The 23,023-nt window shown below is 41.0% G+C and overlaps 2 protein-coding genes across 6 annotated transcripts in view; one reads left to right on the forward strand and one right to left on the reverse strand.

Moving 5' to 3' along the window:
• PAIP1 (poly(A) binding protein interacting protein 1) overlaps nt 1-15,992 on the reverse strand; it is a 32,974-nt gene extending 16,982 nt beyond the window's left edge. Inside the window, exons 1-3 of one of the 2 annotated variants that reach the window (XM_081940094.1) lie at nt 15,971-15,992; nt 1,249-1,397; nt 791-979 (exon numbers count right to left, since the gene is read on the reverse strand). In XM_081940094.1, the coding sequence (XP_081796220.1) occupies nt 791-979; nt 1,249-1,326 (267 nt within the window). In that variant the 5' untranslated portion in view covers nt 1,327-1,397; nt 15,971-15,992. Of the gene's footprint in view, nt 1-790; nt 980-1,248; nt 1,398-7,362; nt 7,724-15,970 lie in introns of those variants that run through there. The other variant, XM_081940095.1, reaches the window with a different exon arrangement.
• NNT (nicotinamide nucleotide transhydrogenase) overlaps nt 13,067-23,023 on the forward strand; it is a 73,103-nt gene continuing 63,146 nt past the window's right edge. The window contains exons 1-2 of one of the 4 annotated variants that reach the window (XM_081940070.1): nt 13,067-13,298; nt 20,234-20,435. In XM_081940070.1, coding sequence (XP_081796196.1) covers nt 20,288-20,435 — 148 coding nt within the window. In that variant the 5' untranslated portion in view covers nt 13,067-13,298; nt 20,234-20,287. Of the gene's footprint in view, nt 13,299-16,257; nt 16,503-18,574; nt 18,666-20,233; nt 20,436-23,023 lie in introns of those variants that run through there. The other 3 variants (XM_081940069.1, XM_081940067.1, XM_081940068.1) reach the window with 3 other exon arrangements.

Consider the following 23,023-nt stretch of genomic DNA (forward strand, 5'->3'; position numbering starts at 1 on the left):
TGAGATTCTAATAAAAAAACAGCTGATTTGCTGTTTTCCCCCTAAAAATAAAGCCTAGAAGTTTACTATATACACTCTTTCCATTTATTTTCTTAAATAAAAATATTTGGTAAATATTTCTCAGTTATGCTAGATTGCAATGTTCTTTCATATCAGGGGTTAAAGCAGATAAAGTACACAACTAATTTGCTGTTAATCAATATTCAAAAGGAATGCTTCCTTCTATTCTTTTTATATTGCATAGCAAACCTTTTTTGTTCATCTCAAAATCTCCAATTGGTCTAAGCTTTTAATGATTTGAGGTAAAGATTTTATAGCATTACATGTTTACCCATTTTAAAGATTTATACGACCACCCAATTTGCAAAAATTCGACTCTCAGAGGCATACATCAATAACATCAAAAATCACAACTACTATTAAAAGGTTACATAGTTGTCATACACCTGTTACATCTGCAAGATGAACCCCATTCTGCCCTAATGCCTGAGGAAAAACCCAGGTCTTCAACGTTTTCCTAAAGACTAACAGGATTGCGGCTAGTTGAATCTCGGGCGGGGGAGGGAGGGGAGGTGAAGGGATCACAATTCAGGTGTGAAAGCAGAGAAGGTCCACCTCCTAAGTCCCATGAGATGACAATGTTTCAAGGAAGGGACCTGGAGCACGTGCGCTCTGTTGAGGCATGTTTGGACAGGCAGAAAGAGGCTCCTCAAATAACTTGGTCCTGGGCCATGTACTCCCTTGCTTTATTTACACACATTTCTAATGCCGTAGCTACCAAATACATTACCTGTTGATATATGAGTTCAACAAGTCCTTGTAAAGCTTCGTATGTAGTCACACAGCCATTTAGAATTTCTGCAAAATGTGCTATTTCAGTTTCAAAACAGGCTGGTTGCTCTGCAAGATGATTCAGAAAATCCTGCACATATTCTGTTGAAGTTGGATATCCGGCACAGTCATCTTCTAAAGAAGATCCCTAAAAATAATAATCAATTTGAATTGGTTCGCTATCATTAATTTATACTTAAAATGTCTCTATATGTTCAGTTTAGTATTCAAGGAATAGTAAGGGAGTAACATTTATTAATTTTTAAAAACATCTTAGTTTTTAAATCTATATCACAAAGGAAGATTTTGGAATGAAATAGATGCATTCACAATAGAGTGAATGCATTTCCTATTTAAAAAAAACTTATAATTTCTTTATTTAGGTGGAAGAGGTGGAGATAAATTCTTAATACTTACAGTGTGATTTTGGGTATATCCTGATGGGTAAAATTCAGGAGCATTTACTGACAGCTTTGACATTACCACTGGAGCCATAACCACCTGAGATTTAGTTACTGCTGAGCCCGGATTATTTTTTTCTGGTAATGATGCAGGCCTTGCTGGCTCTGAAAAAATATACAAAGCCTAATTAAATAGCTTTCATATGCTGCGCTATATGTCAGTTTAAAGCTACCGTTATCTATTCTAGCAGCAGACTGATACAATCTGCCATTATAATCTGCCACTAGCTCAGAAAATAATTAGGAGATATGTAATTATAAAAGGTTATATAAATAAACCAATAAAATATATTTAGAGCATTTATTGAACTGGTGAACCTTCACATATGACAGGATGTTTGCCTTCTCTTTTTATACACCCTCAAATCCACCATAGAGCTCTTTTAAGGAACCTGAAACTAATGGAAACTGCTTCTGTAAACAGATAAATAGTGAGATGGATTTCACTCACTATTTTTCTGTTTAACTATGGATACGTCATCCTTAGTGATAAATTCCTTCATAGATACTTTACAATATTAGACTCAATATCAGTAAAAAGCAATTAAAAATCAAGAATTGTTGCCTACCCTAGGCAATATCTGAACCACTATGAAGTCAGTAGGCAGAGATGGTTTAATAATACATCTAAATGAAGCAAGAATGTTCTGTGACTCTGGAACTACTGCTGAAAAAATGGTTATCTAGTACCCTCTTAACTGATCTTACCTAATGAAGTTATATATGCATGTGACATCAGTGTCTACTTTATGTGAATGGTGAGGCATTCCTACTTCTCTACTCTTTATTATGTTGGTAGCCTTTTCCTAGCATATTTGTTTAATTTACTGATTCTGCATCTCTAAAATCTGAGGGTGAGGAAACAATCTTTAATTTTTGAAACATAACTTTGAACATTTATAAAATGCTCAACTATATGGGAATTAATAGTCACCGTCCTCCTTTTTCTATCAAGTGCCACACTGCAATGATAGTCTGAATGATGTTGGTTCTAATACTTAAGTGGAAGCAGTGGCAGTAGAATCTGTACATACATATTTTTTTAACTTAAGCTGCATTACTTGGTAATATTGTCTGCTTAAAAAGTTCTACTAACCCTGCACAAAACGTGACCGATCAGGTGTATTAAAGAAGATCATGACATGAAGACAATACCATTTTTCATTGTCATTGCAGATCACATGATAAAGTCAGCTACCTGTAATTAATGTAGTTGTCAAGACTAGTAGCCATTGGTAGATATATCTTTCATGTATATTTTAATGTGCTTTGTTTTTAATTTTAAAATTGTCTGTTTTTATTTTATTCATTTTTTTAAATTTACAATGTTTTAAAAAATAGATTAAATTGCTTAATTTCAACCAGTTTTTGCCCCTGTGACCCCCTTATACAATTCTGCATTGGTTTTCGCATACATATTTCTCCTTCCCATCTATTTTGCTACCGTGGTAGGATGACCCTAGTTCTCAGTAATGACATTCTGAAAGGAAAGGCATCAGATAAAATTATTACTTGGGAACTCATCCTATACATAGTTTTTTTTTCTCCTTTAAGGATAGTTGAAGCGGAACACAGAGCATTCTCCCAGAGCTGGTCAAATATTCTCACTGTTGACTAAGTTTGGAAAGCATTGTACTAAATTACAAGCATGGCCTCTGAAAGTAATGAAAGTACTCTGAAGTTAAAAAGTAATGGGAGTTAAAAATGACTTCATTTCATAGTTCTCTGAAAACAATACAACACATATGCAGTAGAATCTCTGGTCACGACCATAATTCATTCCATAATTTTGGTCGCAACCAGGTTTAGTTGTGACCCGAACCTAACCCAAATTAATGCAGCAGCCACACGTAGGTCGCTGTTGTTTGTAAACAAACAACAGGAAATTTGGCGCTTATAAAAATACCCGATTTGGTCGTGATCAAAAGCGTTTGTGAACAGAGGTTCTACTGTACAAATAAAGTAAGAAGTGATTCCTGATAGGATAAAAATGGCCAATAGCAATGGAAACGGTTGATAACTGTTTTCTAGGTAATTCTGTTCAAAGACAGCTGTCTGCAAGAATACATGTGAAGGGGCTGTAAGAATCTCGCATGCAACAATTTTCTAGATGCATGCCAGTTATGCCCATTCTTGGACCTTCTCAGAGTTACTCACAACCTGATCACCTCCCACCTGACTTATTATAATGCACTCTACATCGGGCTGCCTTTGGAGTGTGTGTCCGGAAGCTTTGGTTGGTTTAGAATGCAGTAGTCTGCAGTTTTGCCTTGGGGACCACAAATGGACATGGAGCCAATCAAGGGGTTGGTTTGTGTTGCTGCTGCCATGTGGATGGGAGTATGGGTTTTTATGTTTGGATTTTTAATGTTGGAAGCAGCCTGGGGTCACCTAAATAAATACATTTGATTACAAATAAGGTTTTTTTTTTGCATTTTTAAAATTCAGTATTAGAATTTGTGGTAATTTAAATGTAAATTGCTATCAATCAGAGGAAAAGTTGTACTAATCTTATATTCCAAGATTTTTCTAAATGTTCCTAAGACAAAATATTTGTTTGCAATTTTCAAATCAATGAAGTAGAATAAACCCAGTGACCTGAACATCTATAGCAGATTTCAACTTTAAGAAAATTATTGTCAGTGTGAAATCTGCAAGTCACATAGAAAAATACAATTTTTAAATACCAAGTAATAACTGACCTTATATTATCATCATTAATTCTGTTCACATACTGTTAAAGTACTTAAAGTACATAAAGTACAGAGTCACTTCAAAACTGCAAAATAAAATTATAGTGCATAATGATTTTTGTCTGTATAGTACAGCAAGCTAATGCAGCTCTTTTCCAACAGCATCCCAAAGACAGAACTGAGGAATTATTGGATAGGTAGACTGGTTGATTACCTGAATCAAAACATCTTGTCCTTCTTACCTCCTCCAGAATGCTGATTGAGAATTCTGGATCTGTAATGCCAATCGAAGAGCACTAATCTAGGAAGGCTGTTTACACTGCTGTACAATTTTTTAAAGGCAGTAATACCCAATGGACTTCTCTGCCCTAAAGCCTTCAACCTGTGTACATCTGATGTGGAGCCAGAAAACAAAAGTTGTGTTTGTTACTAACTGGGCTGAGTGGAGAATAGCATCATGCATTTCTGCCAGCAATAGTGTGTGTGGGTCATTCTTACACTAGAGTACTGATATTACCAAGCAAAAATGCAAATGTTAATATGTACTGCCCTCCTTATTACAACCAGCCCAGGTTGTAATATAAGGTATAATCACAGGATGGAAGAAGTAACATTTTAAAACTAAAATGTTACCTCTTCCATCCCAGTACAGATCCTTATACTGTCTGGCTTTAAATATTATTTAAAATATACAGAGATCTTTCAATGTTGGAAGAAAGGAAGCGAAACAGCATCCTTCCAATACCCAAAAAGATATGAATATCAAAATGAAAGGTAAAGAGTACAGATAGGATGGATCAAGAGCAATACTGTATTTTATTTATTAGATTTGTGTGCCATCCATCTAAACATTAAAATTATAAAACAAATAACAATAAGAAAAAGTTGTATAGATACTATTTTCTGAAAAAAAAATAGCAATCAATTTGTTTTAACAGTATTTTAAAAAGCACATTATATCACGATTATTTTAATAGTGCCATAAATATTTATGGTATTAGAGAGAATTGAATAAACTATCCTTCCCCAAGGAATAGATTTTTTCTCCACAGCAGGCATTTATTGAAAACACACATTCTTCTGACTTTTTCACACATTTATAGCTTGATAATATCCTTGTAAAGGATAAAAATGGGGAAGTCCTAGAGATGGGAACACTTGGGGAAAAAACAGAAAAAATGGGGAAAAAACAGGGTTCTCCCCATTTTTTCCATTAGACTAGAGTCTGAACTGTTGAGAGCTATGAAAGGTGGTTTGGTGATTTTCAAGTAAGTGAAAGTCAAAAACAGGGTTTCCCCCCATTTTTTCCATTAGTCCAGAGTCTGAACTATTGAGAGCTATGAAAGGTGGTTTGGATCATTTTCAAGTATGTGAAAGTCAAATTTATTTAGAAATAAGCTAATGATTTTAATAGAATTTGCTTCTCAAGCAGAGTGCAACATGTAAACATGGTTTACACAGGTTTTACCTGGATTGCTATTTATTCTTAGTGTCTTATTGTGCACTGTAAAATTGCTTTAAACATAATTTCAATTTATGTCTTTTACATGCCTAGAACAGAACTACTTGAATATCTTAATTTTTATAAGGATTGATTAAATATAGTTGTATTAAGTTTAATGCATTCCTAAAAACTTGAGTATTCAGAATTAAGGGGTTTTTTTTGTATTTTTATTCACATTTAGGATTTCACAGAGCCAACAAATTTAACTGATTTTAGGGTTTTTAGAACCATATTTATATTCTTCTGTACAGTTCTTTTAAATTTTTAACCTCCTCCTTATGTATATTTATATCTCTATTTATATTTGTATTTAGTACTTGTTATTTGTTGTGTGGACTGTACACCGCCCCGAGTCCTTTTTGGGAGAGGGGGCGGTCTAGAAATGCGAAGAATAAATAAAATAAATAAAACAATATACAAATTTGGAACTGAATTCTACTGATTGAGCAAAACAATGTCCAATTGGCATAAAATTTAGCACCAGGAAGGCAAAAATAAAAAAATGAGCCATTTATTTATAATAAATCCCTTATTAAAAGAGTACTGTCTTCATATTCCCAGGAGATACAGGTATGAATGGATTCATGCATTGAAAGGTCAAATTATACATACCTCACTATGTAATACCAGAAGTTACACAAATATAGATCAATGACACATTGTTACAACCTTACATATCTATTCCAGGGCATTTTAAAGGGCAATCTAAACACAGGAAGGACTATATTCAAGGAATAGGACTGCCAACTGCAGCTGAAGCTAGTCAGCCCCAGAGATATTTTTTCTACAACATGCATATTCTCACACCACTCATAAGTCCAAATAGCCTTTCGTAAGTTAATAATTCGATTTCTTGAAACCTTCGAAGTAATGGAAGGATGATTAAAGGCGTGGAGACTAAAACATGAAGAACCGTTGCAGAAACTGGGTATGACTAGAGTCATAACTTTGTTGCTTGTATCCTTACAATTTATATTGGCATTGTTTCCTGATTGCTTATTTGTGCCCTATGACTATCATTAAGTGTTGTACCTTATTATTCTTGACAAATGTATCTTTTCATGTCTTTTTATGTACACTGAGAGCATATGCACCAAAGACAAAATTCCTTTTGTGTCCAACTACACTTGGCCAACAAAGAATTCTATTCTATTCTATTCCTATTTCTATTCTTAAAAAAAAAAATCAGATTTCCACGAACAGAGATGTTTCACAAAGAGGAGTAACCACTACAATTTATAATCGTTTAATTCAGAAGTCCCATTAAATCCACTGGCATTTAAACAAAAGCGAACCGTTATCTAGATTTGCCCCCCTAACATTTGCAAATAAACATCCAAAGCTTACGTTTGGATCTCATCTGACGAAAAAGGCCACATTTCACGTAAATTACACACCGAAACACAACCCCCCCTCCCCCAAAAAAACCTTAAATGCGATTTTTTGACGGTACCTGTAGAAGGACTACAGCAAAAGCCGGGGCCGGGCTTTAAATTAGGGAGGCTGCGTGTTTATTTGGGGAAAAAAACACCTCAGTATATTTGCCACAAAAACTGCAGAGCTCCCAAACGACTTGGAAACCCAGGAATGTGGCGAGCAAGTTAACAGGGGCGTTGGGAGACATTTGGAAGCGGGGTGGAAGAAGGCGAGAATCCATGCAACACCCCCCCCCAATGGTGCATTAAGGAGGGGACGAGGTTAGGGAGGAGTGTGGGGCGGCCTTTTTCCTCACCAGGCTCGCCTCCTCCTGGAAAGAGAGAGAGAGATGCAAAGCGGAGAACGGTCCCCAGCGGCCCAGCCTGGAAGCCAGGGCGGGCTCCCCATTTCCTCCACCCAAAGGGGACCCTTTGGAGGGGGCGAAGGAGCGCAGTACCTGAGGCGGCGTTGGTGCCCGGAGGCGCCGTCTTGGGCGGCCGGAGAGGCTCCTGAGGACGCGCGAAGCCCTGCTTCAGGAGCTGCTCAGGAGTCCCGAAAGTGCCTCCGCCGCCGCCGCCGCTCCCTAAGCGAGCTCCGCTTTCCGGGGCCAATGGGGCACCACCCCCTCGGCCTCGACCAGCGCCGGGAGCCCGGTCGAAGCCGTTGTCGGACATATCCGCTCTCCGCAGCCGTTGCTTCTTCTTCTTCCGAGTGGAGAGGAGGGGGGGGGCAGGAACAGGGTCCGGGCCGCCGGCCGCCCTCGCCCCGCCGCTCTTCGTCCTCCCCGCTCCGCTTCTGGTCGCAGGGCACGCCGACGAACGAGAAGCAGAGCGCCTCTAAGAGATCCCTACGCTTTTGCTCACAGCGCCTCCCAGCGCTCCGGAGGTCTCTGAAAAGATGTCGCCATAACAATCCAGGATTAGCGACTCGGCAACTATACTACTGTATAGCAAGAGGTCCCCAAACTTGGCAACTTTAAGACTTCAACTCCCAGAATTCTCCAGCCAGCATAGCTTATTCCCAGCATAGAGAATTCTGGGAGTTGAAGTCCACAAGTCTTAAAGCTGCCTCTGCTGTACACAGTACTGTACACACAAGCGAGTTTCCTCCAGGCAAGCGGATGAGCTCGCAGCGCCCTCTGTTGGCACAGCGGGGAGAGTTTCTTCCGGTCGCGAGGCTGCCGCTGGGCAAGCCAATGTTTGCTGAATGCGCTATAGGGGCCGGTCCTGAAAGGACGCTTAGACACTATGTCAAGACTAAGCCAAAATAAAAGCAAAGCCTTTGCTTAAAACTTTTTGCTAAATTTTCGGTGCGCTGAGTTTACTAAATCGACGTGCCAATGTAAGCACTACAGCTTGTTCGGTAAAGACAAGCGGGAGGGTAGGAGAAAACAAAGAAAGGAGAAGATAAAGGCAAAAAAGTCTGACACATTTAGATTTTTAGTATGTGTGAGACAGCCAGGGATATCAATGCAACACATCTCTACCACCTGTGGAAAGTTATCACCCAGCCCTCTCCCAGAAAAATGAAATATCCTAGGAAATATTGAAAAGGCAGAATATTACATTTCCCTGGATGTGAAAAGGATGAAACATGTTTTCTAAAGAGAGAATAGCTCCCTGTAGCTTCCTACTCCACCCACTTTGTCAATGGACCATTAAGAAGGCCAAGCCAGTCGCTTTACATAATAAAGAGTTCTCCCCTTCAGCTCCAGGGGGATGGGATTAAGGCATGATAATATTCGCCTTTTACCCAACTTCCCACATGGCATCTGAGAACTCAACCAAACCTGGATTCAAAACACAGCCTAGAGAGTTGCCCCTGCATGGCTGTCTGACAACCAATCAGAATACAATTCTTACACAGGAACAGGAAACAGAGGTGGGACTGAACAGGTTATAAAAAGCCTAGCAAGTCCCTCCCTCGACCCTTCTCTTCTCCACCAACATTGAAGCATGTGATCACCTTTTTCTGTTAAGGACTCAAGCCATGTGGTCCTGTCCACTATTAAACCATCTTTCCAAGCAGCCTCCATGTCTCCAGTGTCTTTTTCCCCACTTGGAGCTGAACCCAGAAGGGTATTTCTTTCAACAAATATTTAAAAAGCAAAAAACAATTGTGTTTCTACCTGCGCTTGTTTAAAGCTAAAGTCAATTGTGACTAGCAATAATTTCTTCAAGTGACAGTGTTAATAAGCCTAAAACAAGTCTTTGTCTCATCACATTCAGAGACATTCCTAGCAAATATGCAACTAGGAAGCAATCCTATCATCTTTAATGAAAAACAAACCCTACTGTTGGAAGATCAAAGGTTTCCTGGTTCGTTCCCAGCCGGGAGTCACCGCCGACGCTTAGAAGAAAGTTTCGTGAAGACAGCCGCCTGAAAGTTATGAGCTTTATTGAAGGAAAAAGGAACGGGAAGGATGAGACGCAGCTCTGTCGTTCCCGGGTCTGCAGCACCATATACAGTTTGGTTTTTCCTTATATACAGTTTTTCCTGCCCCTGGCTATAGTGTAAATTTCAATGAGAATAAAAGTTCCTGTATTCTGGATGGTCGTTCTGATATTGATTCTCTTGTCTTTGGGTTTCGTTCGTCTGGTATCTCGCCCTTGTGTTAATCCTATCATCAAACCTGAGGAGGATGTTTTCCTGTTATTTGGGGCGTTTATAAAGAAGTCTGTTTTATGCAGATGGTCAAGGTGTTCGTGTTATCTTGTAATCATTGCTAGATTCGGGGTTTTCCCAACTCCATTATCCTTTTCCTAATCCTATTATCTTATTTCTTTTGTGACCAAGTGTAACCTCTTCCTGGCTACGTGTGTGGTTTTTTTCTCTGGCTATGGTCCCTGACTATGTATTCATTAATTCGTTTCTGTTCATGCTCTCTGGGTTATTTCTATTACCTTACTACACTACTATGCCCCATTAAGACTATTCCATGGAAGCGTTCAGAGGAGTATGTATCATTTGCAAGTATGTATCCTTCGTAGTTTCAACACACAGGATGGGTTTACAGATTGCCCAATATCACAACGTGTTGTGTTTTTGATGCAATCTGTTGTATTGTTGGAAGAAATGTCTTTCTGGGTTCGGCTCCAAGTGGGGAAAAAGACACCGGAGACATGGAGGCTGCTTGGAAAGATGGTTTTAATGGTGGACAGGACCACATGGCTTGAGTCCTGAACAGAAAAGATGATCACATGCTTTAAGGTTGGTGAAGAAAAAGAGAAGGGAGGACTGAGATGCTGAGTCCCTGGTTTTATGCCCTCTCTGGCCTTTGATCTTGATCTTGTATTCTGATTGATTGTCAGACTCCCATTGGGACATGCAGGGGCAACTCTCTAGGCTGCGTTTTGAATCCATGTTTGGTTGAGTTCTCAGATGCCATGTGGTGAGTTGGGTAAAGAGCCAATATTATCATGCCTTAATCCCATCACCCTGGAGCTGAAGGGGAAAACTCTTTATTCTGTAAAGGGACTGGCTTGGCCTTCTTAATGGCCCATTGACAAAGTGGGTGGAGGCAGGAAGCTACAGGGAGCTATTCTCAATTTAAAATGTTTCTTCCTTTTCACATCCAAGGAAATATAATATTCTGCCTTTTCAATATTTCCTAAGATATTTCATTTTTCTGAGAGAGGGCTGGGTGATAACTTTCCACAGTATGAATCTGGCTGTATTCGATTGCAACAACCAAAGCTGACTCGTGGATTAAGCTCTGTATTATCCTAAAGCAAGCAAGCAAACAAACAAACCAGCTTTCAGTGGCCCATAAAAATCTGCCTTTTATTTCAGATACCTGATGATCCCATTTTTTTTGCTTTCTACCTCTGTCATTTCAATGGCAAGGAGTTTCAATTTTGTTTTACATTTTTCGTATGGCTAGTGTGTGTTTTGTTCCCTTATACCTGACTTACATCTGCAACTAGGTTTACAATGTGAGGAGACACACACACACACAAACACAGTGTGTGTGTGTGTGTGTTACAACTGGGCCCACATATACTTTGCTACATGTATTCTGTGCACTAGAATTCAGATTCCAGGATGATGATGCATCTGAGAATGATTTGATTACTGACAATATGTAAGCAAAAGGATCATTTATATACTGCTTTTCATATAAATTAGAAACAATTTATCCAGGCACTATTATTTGCCATTTTGTATCCTATCTTTTAGGCAGATTATTATGGTATTATTTTATGAAGAATTTTTGAAATATGTTTAACCTAATAGATATTGGAAAGACATTATTTTAGAATAATATAATTCTTGCCTCAGTTTTATAATCTCCAAAACAGGGACATGAATGGGGAGACAGGTGGAAACAGATATAGATATCATTTTAAAAAACTGCCAAGTTTTTACCACAATCTCAATTCAGGGATAGCAGCCATTTTTATTCCAACACAACCTATTTAGAATTGTTGGAAGTTATCACCCAGCCCTCTCCCAGAAAAATGAAATATCCTAGGAAATATTGAAAAGGCAGAATATTATATTTTCCTGGATGTGAAAAAGGGAGAAGCACATTTTAAACACAAAGTAAATTCCCGCAGCTTCCGGCCCATCCCCACTTTGTCAATGGGCCATTAAGAAGGCCAAGTCCACTTTACATAATAAAGAGTTCTCCTCTTCAGCTGTGATGGGATTAAGGCAGGATAATATTACCTTTTACTCAACTGACCACATGGCATCTGAGAACTCAACCAAACCTGGATTCAAAACTCAGCCTAGAGGGTTGCCCTTGCCCGGGCCCATGGGAGTCTGGCAACCAATCAGAATACATTTCTTACACAGGAACAGGAAACAGATAGGTGGGGCAGAACAGATTCTAAAAAGCCCTGCAAGCCCTTCCTCTCTTCTCTTCTCTTCTCTTCTCTTCTTCTCCACCAACATTGAAGCATGTGATCACCTTTTCTGTTCAGGACTCAAGCCATGTGGTCCTGTCCACCATTAAAACCATCTTTCCAAGCAGCCTCCATGTCTCCAGTGTCTTTTTCCCCACTTGGAGCCGAACCCGGAAGGACATTTCTTCCAACAGAATTTTATCCATTTTTTGCATTTCTAATCCAATAATAGCCCAGAATGCTCAGTACTGCATTTTTCTTGATTTTGTGATTGTAATCTATTCATAGAATTATAACATTGGAAGTACTCTAGATGCCAGTTCTTCACTGAGAGCAAGTTTCATTTAAGCATTTCTAGCAGATGAGCATCTAACCTCTGAAAGTCTCCAGGGAAGATTTTATCTCTTCATATTCTACCCTGTTTCATTGGCTGACAGATTGTAATATCAGGAAGTTCTTCCTGATGGCTACTGGTTTTGTTCTTGTTTCCTGGGGCAAATAAAGAATAAATCAACTCCCCCTTTTATATGGCAGATATTTAAAGATGGTTATCATATTTTAATCTCTTGTATTGAAGAGCTTTAACTGTTCCTGATAGGATTTGTTTCTAGGCCATTCACCCGCTTTTGAACTCACTCTAATACAGGGGTGTCCAAACTTGGCAACTTTAAGACTTGTGGACTTCAACTCCCAGAATTCCCCAGCCAGCTGGCTAGGGAATTCTGGGAGTTGAAGTCCACAAGTCTTAAAGTTGCCAAGTTTGGACACCCCTGCTCTAATATGTCACTCCCTTTTCTGAACATTACTGCCAAGAACCAGTATTGCAATTAAGGTCTGACTAGTGCAAAGTAGAATGGCACAATTACTTTCAATGAGCCAAATTCTACTGTCTTGTTTATGCACCTCAAGATAGTAGCTGCATCATACTGCTGGCCCACAGTTCACATTTTTCTTACCCAGATGCAGAACTTTACAATCTCTTTATTACCCTAAATTCCATCCTGTCAATTTCACTTGCTGAAGCCTTACTAGTGAGTAGTCCTTGACTTACAACTATTCATTTAGCAACCATTTGAAATTACAATGGTACTGAAAAAATGGACTTAATGGCTGGTCCTTAACCATCATAGCATTCCCTCACAATCCTGTGATCAAAATTCAGGGCCTTGGCAACCAGGGTGTATTTATAATAGTTGCAGCTCCCTGGGGCTACACAATTGTTATTTGTGACATTCCCACCACCCTCCTGATAAGCCAACTCAACCGGGAAAATCAGATTTGCTTAATGACTGCATAATTCATTTAACAACCTGAGTGGCTGCTTAATAACCATGGTAAAAAAAAGGATCATAAAATTGGGTGTGACTCACTGAACACCTCCCTTGCTTAGCCATGGAAATATTGGTCTCAGTTGCCGTTGTAAGTCAAGGCCTATCACTTTGTGAGTTTAAAAAGAGCTACTCCCTCTCTTCTGAAGTACAGGTAGTCCTTCAGTTACAATCAGAATTGAGCCCAACAGTTATGTTGCTGAGTGAGACATTGGGTAAGTTGCCTCATTTTACCTTTCTTGCCACAGTCGTTAAGTTGTTAAGAGCTTTGGCAGCACAGTGGTCAGAGCGCAGTACTGCAGGCTACTTCTGCTGACTGCTGGCTGCTTGCAATTTGGCAGTTCAAATCCCACTAGGCTCAAGAGTTGACTCAGCCTTCTATTCTTCTGAGGTGGGTAAAATGAGGACCCAGATGGTTGGGGGCAATAGGCTGACTCTGTAAACTGTAAAGCACTGTAAAGCGGTATATAAATCTAAGTGCTATTGCTATTGCTAGCAACATGGTTGTTAAGTGAATAAATTAAATTAAATTAAATTTATTTGATTTGTTAGCCGCTCCCTCTCCACAAGGGACTCGGGGCAGCGTACAATAAATAAAAGCACATAAATATATTGCACGGAGGAGGTAACAACAATTACAATACATAACATAATAATAATAAAATTAAAAATTAAAATACCCCAGTTTAAAATTACTGATTTAAAAAAGACTGTCAGGAGGAATAAGATGGAACTATGGTTGAGCCAGGCCAGATAATTGAAAAAGGTGGGTCTTGAGTTTTGAACGGAAGGAGCGGAGATCGGAGGTAATCCTAATGTCGAGGGGGAGGTCATTCCAAAGGGCTGGGGCCATCACAGAGAAGGCCCTACTCCTGGGTGTCGCCCTCTGGCATTGTTTAGTGGACGGCACCCGGAGAGGTCCCTCTCTGTGAGAGCGGATTGGTCGTAGGGATGTATGGGGCAGGATGCGATCCCGCAGGTAGCTAGGTCCTGTGCCATGGAGCGCTTTGAAGATGGTGATCAAAACCTTGAAACGCACCCGATAGACCACAGGAAGCCAATGCAGCTCGCGCAGGAGAGGTGTTATATGGGAGTATCTAGTACTCCCCATAATCACCCGCGCGGCCGCATTCTGGACCAACTGTAGTCTTCGAGTGCATCTCAAGGGAAGCCCCATGTAGAGAGCATTGCAGTAGTCTAGGCGGGACGTCACCAGCGCATGGGTGACTGTGCGTAAGGCATCCCGGTCCAATAGGGGGCGCAATTGGCGCACCAGGCGAACCTGGTGGAACGCCCCCCTTGCCACGGCTGTTACATGGTCATCCATGGACAGCCGGGCATCCAGGACGACGCCCAAATTGCGCGCCCGCTCCATGGGGGCCAGTTGCTCACCCCCAATGGCCAGAATCTCACTTCCCCATTGATTTTGCTTGTCAGAAAGTTGCAGAAGGAGATTAGGTGATCCCGGGATATTGCAAGTGTCATAAATATGAGCCAGTTGCCAAGCGTCTGAATTTTGATGATGTGACCAAAGGGATGTTGCAATGGTCATAAGTGTGAAAAACGGTCATAAGTCACTTTTCTCAGTGCTATTGTAACTGTAAACGGTCACTAAATGAACTGTTGTAAGTCGAGGACTACTTGTATTAGACACCCCTCTCAGCTTTATGTCTAGTATAAGGAAGAACTCCTGCAGTAGCCTTTGGTTAGGGGCTTACAAAGTAAGGCTATTTTCTCCCTAGTGGAAGGAATATTCAGCTGTCACTGAACAGAGATATCAGGGCTTCTAGTTCCAACATGAGGATGGGGTCAGGTCCTACCAGCAGATACTGTAAATCACTAGTGAGAAAATGGGCAAAAAAAGAAAGAAACAATGTAGTTTCACTTAGCATATTACTTGTTCCAGCAATTGGAATTTGTAATTCAGGGTTTATGGCAGGGGTGTCCAAACTTGGGAACTTTAAGACTTGTGGACTTCAACTCCCAGAATTCCCCAGCCAGCATGGTTTTTGGCATGTGTAAAAACCAAAATAATATGGTTGATATGAACTGTTTTTGCTTTTCATTTTGGGTTCATTTTATCAGTTCCATGGCTGACAGTTTTAGAGGCTTTTCATTTTTAGTTCTTAACTAAAGCTAGGACTTCATTAGGAAATGTCAATTCCTGAACACATTAACACAGGAAGGGGAGGGACTCATCTGATGGGATCGCACCCATCATAGGAAAACGATTTTTTTTTTTAAAAAAGAGACTTTCAACTCAGGTTTCACTTTCAGGTGAGGAAAGCGCAATGACTTTTTGAGTCCCAGCTGAAGAAGCTTCTTGGGTGAGAAGCGAAACTTCTTCAAAACAAAGATACGTGTTGCATGAAATCTGGAAGCTTTCAAGAAGAGACTGGACTGCCCTCTGTCAGAAATGGTGTAGGGTCTCCTGCTTGGGCGGGGTTGGACTAGATGACCTACAAGAACCCTTCCAACTATTGTTATTCTGTTAAAAACCTGAACGTCCAGTTGCCTCTTGGGGGAAAAAAAGCACCTTTGGGACAACCCCGGCTGGCTGGCTGACTGAGAATCCCCATAGACATCCATGAAATTTGGATACTCTTTTCCGAAACGTTATTTTTTACGCGGGGGTGGCGATTCTGTCCTCAATCAATTCTTTTCCAACCTGCATCCCTCAGTAGCAGGGTAAACAAACGGAACGATCCCCCCCCCCACGTTCCCAAGGAGGGGTGTTCCCGGTTCCCACACAGCTCTTCCAGCTAAACTAGAAAACAAGCGCCCCTGAAAAGCGCTGGAGCGAAAAAAAACCCAAACCTTAAGGATTTCAAATCCAGCCGGGTCTGCGGGAAGCAAAGGGGAGTGGGGTTTTCCCTCCCTGCCTTACCCGGAGAAGTCTTCCTCCTTTAAAGTCTCCCCCGGAGAAGCCTCCTCCTCCTCCTCCTCCTCTCCTCCCGCAAAGAGACGGTGACAGAACCTAAAAGGTTCTCCCCTTCTTCCCGTTTTGTAGAGGGGAAAGCATATGCGCACTCGGGCGGGCGCAGGAAAAAAAAAGAGCGAGCGAGAGAGAGAGCGAGCGAGCAAGCAAGCCGCGCCATCACGTGCCCTCAGAGACCCCCTTCGCCCCCCCTCGCTTTGAAAAAAAAGCGTGACGTCACCTCCCGCCCTTCCTTGCTAATTCGCCCGCTCGCCTGGCAGAGGTTGGGCTCCCCCCTCCCCTCCTTTCACAGGCTTTGCGTTGCCGAAGCCCGGGAGGCTCGCGCTCGCCCGGCCGCCCCGCCCTCTTGGCCCTGGACCTCGCGCTGGCGCGCGGCTCTCCGGCTTTCCCGTCTCGAAGTGGCTAGGCTAGGGCGAGCCGGCTAAGGGGATCGTCGGCGCAGCTGCCGCCGCCGCGTTTTGCAAGGCTGGGCGCGGAGGCGGTAGGTCGCTTTGCTCTGGTCTCTTGTCTGCTTTTCTGCCTCCGGGAATGAAGGGGAAGGGAGGGGAAGGCGGCCTGGGGCAAACCGGGGCTCGCTGCGGATGCCCCACGGCTGTGGGAGTGGAGGGGGGGAGGGGCGGAGGTGAAAGAGGGGCGATTCCGCCCTTTCGTCCCCTTTCGCGCGAGGGTCATCCCCGCCAGCAAAGCAGCCGCGAGGCTTTCTCTGCTTGCATCTCCCACCCGTGCAGCCCAGCCCCCACGAGAGAGGTAACGGGCCGGGTGAGTGGGGAGGAATTGGGGAATCGCGCAGGAGAAAAAAAAAATCCCATCCGTCTCCCGGCTGTGACGGAGCGCAGGACAAAGAGGTTAGTTGTCCCGTTGCCGGGCCAGTTGTCGTTCATGCGCATAGCAACGCGGGTTTGGGCAAAGGAGGGGTCGCAACCTGCGGTGACTCTGCCTTTCCTACCCCCCTCCAAGTTGCAGAGGGAGGTAAAGGGCTTCTTCCCCCAACGCTTGTTGGATGCTGCGGGCCCCGAGTCGGGGATCTCGCGAGGAGGTGCAAGAAGCGGAACTTGTCCTGCCTGCTAAGAAGCCCTGTGGGAAAAAACAATCTCGGTGGGGATCTCTGGGACGCGTCTGGCTCCGTAGCTGGGCTGCAGGGTGGAAAGGTCTGGCATCCCCACGACGCCTGCAAGAAGCTAGGAACGTGCACGGGTAGCCACTATAGGGATATATCTATAAAAACAGCGTGCCTTCTAAAGAGAGAAAAGTTATTTTTTTATGGGAAAAGGGCGCAGAAAACCAAAGGTAGCAGACGAATGCTGCAGGTTGCAAAACAACCCCCACCACCCACCCTCAAGAAAGTCGTGGGAAAGTCATGAGTTTTTCTCCCTGACAGAGGGCAACTAAAGTCAAAGGCGGTTGTGTTTCTGTTGCTGGAGGTCAAACATGCAGTGGGAATGGTGGTAATGACCTTGGTTGAGTTTCCAGACTCTTTATCAACCAATATTTACCTTTACCTATTTAGTGAGTAGAAGAGGCTGTGCAGGAAGAAGCTTTGAAAGGACGACTTGGGGATTCTTCAACAACTTTTGAGTTTAGGAAGTTCACACCCTTTAATGTTTTGAGATGAATGCTGGAGGGTGGCCATTACATATATTAGGAGGACCTCTTTTGAAATCTTGCTTTAATGAATGCTGTCTGTGAATCTGTCCTGACTTCAAAAGTGGGACAACTTTCAAAGTGTCTTGGAAGATGTTGAAAGGTTTTAGTTGGGCTTGTACCTCCATGCATAATACTTAGGTGGATGCTTTTGTAGAGATGTGTGTGTGTCTTGGATTGAATGTAGATACTTATGGTACTTCTGCCAAGCTAGTGCAGACAGCCCTGTGTACCCCAATAAAACAGGAAAAAGAAATATGTGCCTTCATGCTATCAGAAATGCAAACCAGGAAAGTGTAATAGGGTATATTTCTGCCAGTAATTCTTTGTGGATGACCAGGAATTAATGATATAAAAATTTACACTAATTGCTTTCTCCATTCCTATCTCTTAACTGCAATGTTCAGAACTGACTTTAAAAATACAACATATAAAAATGTTGCCCTAAAGCCTTTAGACAGTCGTTGTGAAATCTACTTGTCAACTTTTTAAAAATACTGTTCACAAATTCATGAAGATGAGGTTTAGATGATACTCTTAACTGGGAGTAAGCTTTTGAAGTAAACACAATGCTTTACATATTTAGACCCCATAAATGGAAGACTAATTTTAAATTTGCAAGTGCATTCCAAAATAATTTTAAAAAAGTGATAGAATCATTGTTTTTTTTAAATAAAAAAATCATTGGATGGTTTAAAGATTAAAGCAGGCTGAAACTTCTGTTTAAAAAGTTGGGGAACTTGAATGAGATTAGACAATGACTGCAAATGGTTGTAAGTTAAAAGTTCGCAAGTTAAGGCAGCTTTTACAAGTCAATGAATGAACTTGACACCAGTTGGGGATTGACAGGAGCTGTATCCAATCATCTGTGCCTAGACAGATTATGCACATCCTTGTCTTTAGCAACCCCCCCCCCCCCCCCAGTGGAGTTTCTTTGAATGAAGAATTCAGCTTCCTGCATTTGCTGAAGATTTGGTAATGCCTCGTTAGTCAGGGCACTAATGTAGGTTATTGATTTAAGAGAATTCTTTTATCTGCCAGCAAGCATGTCACTCTTGAGGGCACAAATGATCTTAATTTTCTCTTTGCTGGCAAGAATATGTGTTCTGAATGTGTGAGTACGTGGCAGAAGTCTGTTTCACAGTGTTAGTGTTTTCTATTTATAGCAGTTTCCTTAGAAACTGTTCATGTTGGTGTTGGAAATGGTTACACATATATTTCTAGTTGAAATACTATTACTGTATCTCATTGTTGGGTAGCTATATAATAGCCATCCTACAATGAATTTATTTCTTAAATGGAAATGTTGTCCATGATTTGATTTGTTTTGAAAGTTTAGAATAATCATGCATTTTCAATGCGCAAGCATTTTTATTAGGATTTTTAATAAATTTGAAAATAGATGTGGTAGGTGCATGTTGTATATTGCTAAATATGCAGTATTGTTGATATATATAAGTTATCATGTTATTCTATTCACTATTGTGCTGGCTTTTTATTGCTTGAATTTCTTGTGGGTATGAGTACACTGGAATGCTAGATTCCCCTTTAAATCTTTTGAATGTTCATATGGTTAGATTTATGTGTTAACCATTCCAACAGTGAAGATTATAATTACTTTATCTATTATAAAATGCTTGCATTGGCAGTTGTGTAATCATACTTTAGAATAGCTCAACAGATCTGTGCCATTGGCTACCAGCTATGTATGGTTTGTGGCTTTTTTTAAAAAAATCTTCCTAGCTGTTTGTTTTCACGGTTGTAATTTGTTTAATCTAGCTAACTTGTTTGGGGTTATATACAGTCCAAATAGATAACCAGAAATATACAGCTGAAGGTTAATAAAGGGATGAAATTTTATCCCTTTCCTAACACAGATAAAATACACAGTTTGAAATACATATGTCACTAGTTGATAATGTGCTGTTCCATTTTGTCCATACTGTATTTGTTTATTTCAACTAAACCAACAAGTACCCTACTCTTTTGATACTTTAAATTATTGCACTTGCTTGGAGGAGCAACTGTTTAAGTAATTTAAATATGAAAATTCAATCCTAATCTCTGAAATAGTACAATATCATACACATACTTATATTTAAATTATCATGAATCACTCTTGGTTTATCTACTGAAAATTTGGAGGAAATCCCAAAGGGTTCAGATAATCTTTTCTACTTTTATTTGACAATGGTACTTTGAACTTTGTACTTGGAATATGTCCTCTATCAACTCTCCTATTGAAATTAGATGGAATTATAGCTACATCATTTTGTATGTTAGCTTAAATTTTAACATTGCATCAAAGTAATGATGAAATGCAGTCTTTGTTGTGCTTTGGCAGTCATGTTATGTATACTTTCTCAAGGTGTGTATTTAAAACAATTCTAAACTACGTATTCATGGAGAAAAGATCATTTATTTGTCTTGTAAAATTGGCCAAACACATTTTAAAGTCTAAGTCTTGTTTTGCAGCCTTAACCTGGGCTTCTTTATAGCAATGACACATACTTTTCAAGCTTCATGTGTTATTATTTGCTAAATTGAAAATTGTTTTTTTTTTGTATACAGCAGAGCAGCTGTGTGGCTTCCTAACGTGGGATCTCCTTGCTGGATTTGGGCAATATGGCAGGCATCCTGCGTACAGTTAGTAATTTCTCCGTTCCCCTTTTCAACAATGTGATATGCCACAAGGTAAAGACTGTGAAGACGCCAAGGGTGCGGACATTCCTTACCCACCAGGTTCTCTGGTGTAAAGCAGCTATCAAATCAGGTATGTAAACTGGTTCACATGATTTCAGTTCAATTCTGTCTGGTGTTAAAATGTATAAAGGCCAGTCCCAATTTGTTTTTGTTTTTTTGGTCTCCCAGCATTTATCACGCTAATAATATAAGAAAAAGAATCCAGGATACAGCTGTATTCTGCAGGAATCATAGTTCCTTATCTAAAGATAAGCAGCAGACTTTGACTATGTTCTAATAGAGTTTTTGAAACTTGGTTCACTCATTACAGTAGAGGAGTAGGATGTGAAGGGCCTAGACATTTACACCTAAAAGAGAAAGATAGCATAACATTTCTGTGTTCCATTTGCATAAGCCAACTATAGAAATTTATTTAGTATCACACCTTTATTATTTTTACAAATAACTCAAGGAGTGAACATATGCAACATATCCTCCTTCTATTTTCCTCACAAGAACAACCCTGTGAAGTGGATTGGACTGAGAGTAAATGACTGGCCCAAGATCATCCAGCTGGCTTTCGGGACCTGAATTCAAATAATTGAATAATAGGCATTAGTAATGTGCAGTGCACCATATCTCAGAAAGTTATCTTGTAGCAAGGTGGGGGGGGATTAATTTTCCCAAGGGGCCCTGAGAAATTGGGACTGTTGTGGAGGGCCGAACCAATAGGGCTGTGAAGGTCCATAGATATGCATGCACGTATACCCTGTTTCCCTGAAAATAAGACCTCCCCAGATAATAAGCCCAATCAGGCTTTTGAGTGCATGAGCTAAAATAAGCCCTCCCCCCAAAATAAGCCCTCCCCAAAAATACTGCAACACAGCAGCAGCCATGAGGGGACCACACTCGCCACCTCCTGCACCTCAAAATCGATAAGACCTCCTCAAAAATAAGGCCAAGTGCTTATTTCAGGGATCAAAAGAAAATAAGACCGTGTCTTATTTTTGGAGAAACATGGTATATATGAATTGAAAACAGTCTCCTTCAAAATAAAAGCAATGCAGTTGAATTGACCTCACCGATTTCTAATTTGTGATTGACCTCACACAGGCTGGATAGGGACAAAGGGACAGATGTCAAATGCCTAAGCCTGGCTTGGTAGTGATGTACTTTCAAAGGAAAACAAAACACTGCATTTCAGAATTAGCATGTACATGAACTTATTCAAGAGCTCAAGTCCACATTATGTCCTTCAGATGCTCTTTGTACTACATTGGCCCTTGTTCTTTGATTGTAACAGCTAATACTTTGTTAACAAAGACAATGGTTCTCCTTGAAAGTATGGAATTGTGCTTTAGAAATGTCTTTGTGAATTAACTAATCTGTTAGTTATCCAATTGTCTAGAACAGTTCCTAGATGAATGGGTTGTTAAATACATTACACAATGCAGTTTTATTACAAACTGGAGAAACGATAGACTGATAAGACTATCTCCTGAATTAATGTAATGGGTGTATGTCGGTGCATGTTTTATAATTTAGTCTGCCGTGGCAGAATTTCACAGAGCACATTTTTCCACATGTGTTTTGAAATGATTTACACCAGGGGTGTCCAAACTTGGCAACTGGCTGGGGAATTCTGGGAGTTGAAGTCCACAAGTCTTAAAGTTGCCAAGTTTGGACACCCCTGATTTACACAGTTCGCCGTGGGACCTAGAAAAACATTCATTCATTTTTCTATTCTCGTTTTGTTGCTTCTGCAATTTATTATATTGGATGTATTGCAACTGTAGCTCTCACTGTTTGGTTGGGATTCAAAGGGAAATGGCACCATAAGTAGTCCTCGATTTAAAAGTATTCATTTAGCAACCGTTTGAAGTTACAACAGCACTGGAAAAGAGAAGCTGGCCTTAGCATTTAGGATGGTTGCAGCATCCCAAGGTCGGCGATCGCTTTCCCAGCTTACAAGCAAAGTCAATGGGGGAAGCCAGCTTTGCTTAATGACTGCATGATTCACATAACCATGTCAAAAGTCATAAAATTGGGCACGAATCACTTAACCATGCTGATTAGCAACAAAAACTCTGGTCTAAATTGTGGTCATATGTCGAGGACTACCTATACAATCAACACTTGTCGCTTTGACTTTTCTCCTATCCTTATTTTGCAATAGGAAGTATGAGGCTTGTACTAGTATATTCTGCAAGTGCTCTTGCAGTGTTGTTAATGAAAGAGTATAGGGCAGGGGTGTCAAACTCAAGGCCTGTTGGCCAGTTCCGGCCTGGAAAAAGCAAAGGACTGGCCTCTGGCAGCCAAAACAGTGTGTGTGGGGGGGCATGCGCACCCTCCCCACACCCCATTTTTGTCCTGGATCCTGCAGCACTCTGCCAGCCAAAATGGGGCATGTGGCAATGTGTGACACCCTCGCATTCCGTTTTGACTGGCAGGGTGTTGCAGGAGGCTGTCCAGGCTGAAAACGGGGCACCCCCACGCCCCATGTTGGCCAGCAGGGTGCTGCATCCATCCCATTTCCCCTCCCCTGGCTGGCCTGTGGAGGAGAACAACAATGCTGAGTTGGCTGTCGAAGAAATCCAGTTTGACACCCCTGGTATAGGGATATACTAATATATCCAGTCTGAATGCACATAAGAAAAATTATATGCTATTCTTGTTATT

Source organism: Natrix helvetica, assembly GCF_964273705.1.
Source record: "Natrix helvetica genome assembly, chromosome: 2".
NCBI classification, from domain to species: Eukaryota; Metazoa; Chordata; class Lepidosauria; order Squamata; family Natricidae; genus Natrix; species Natrix helvetica.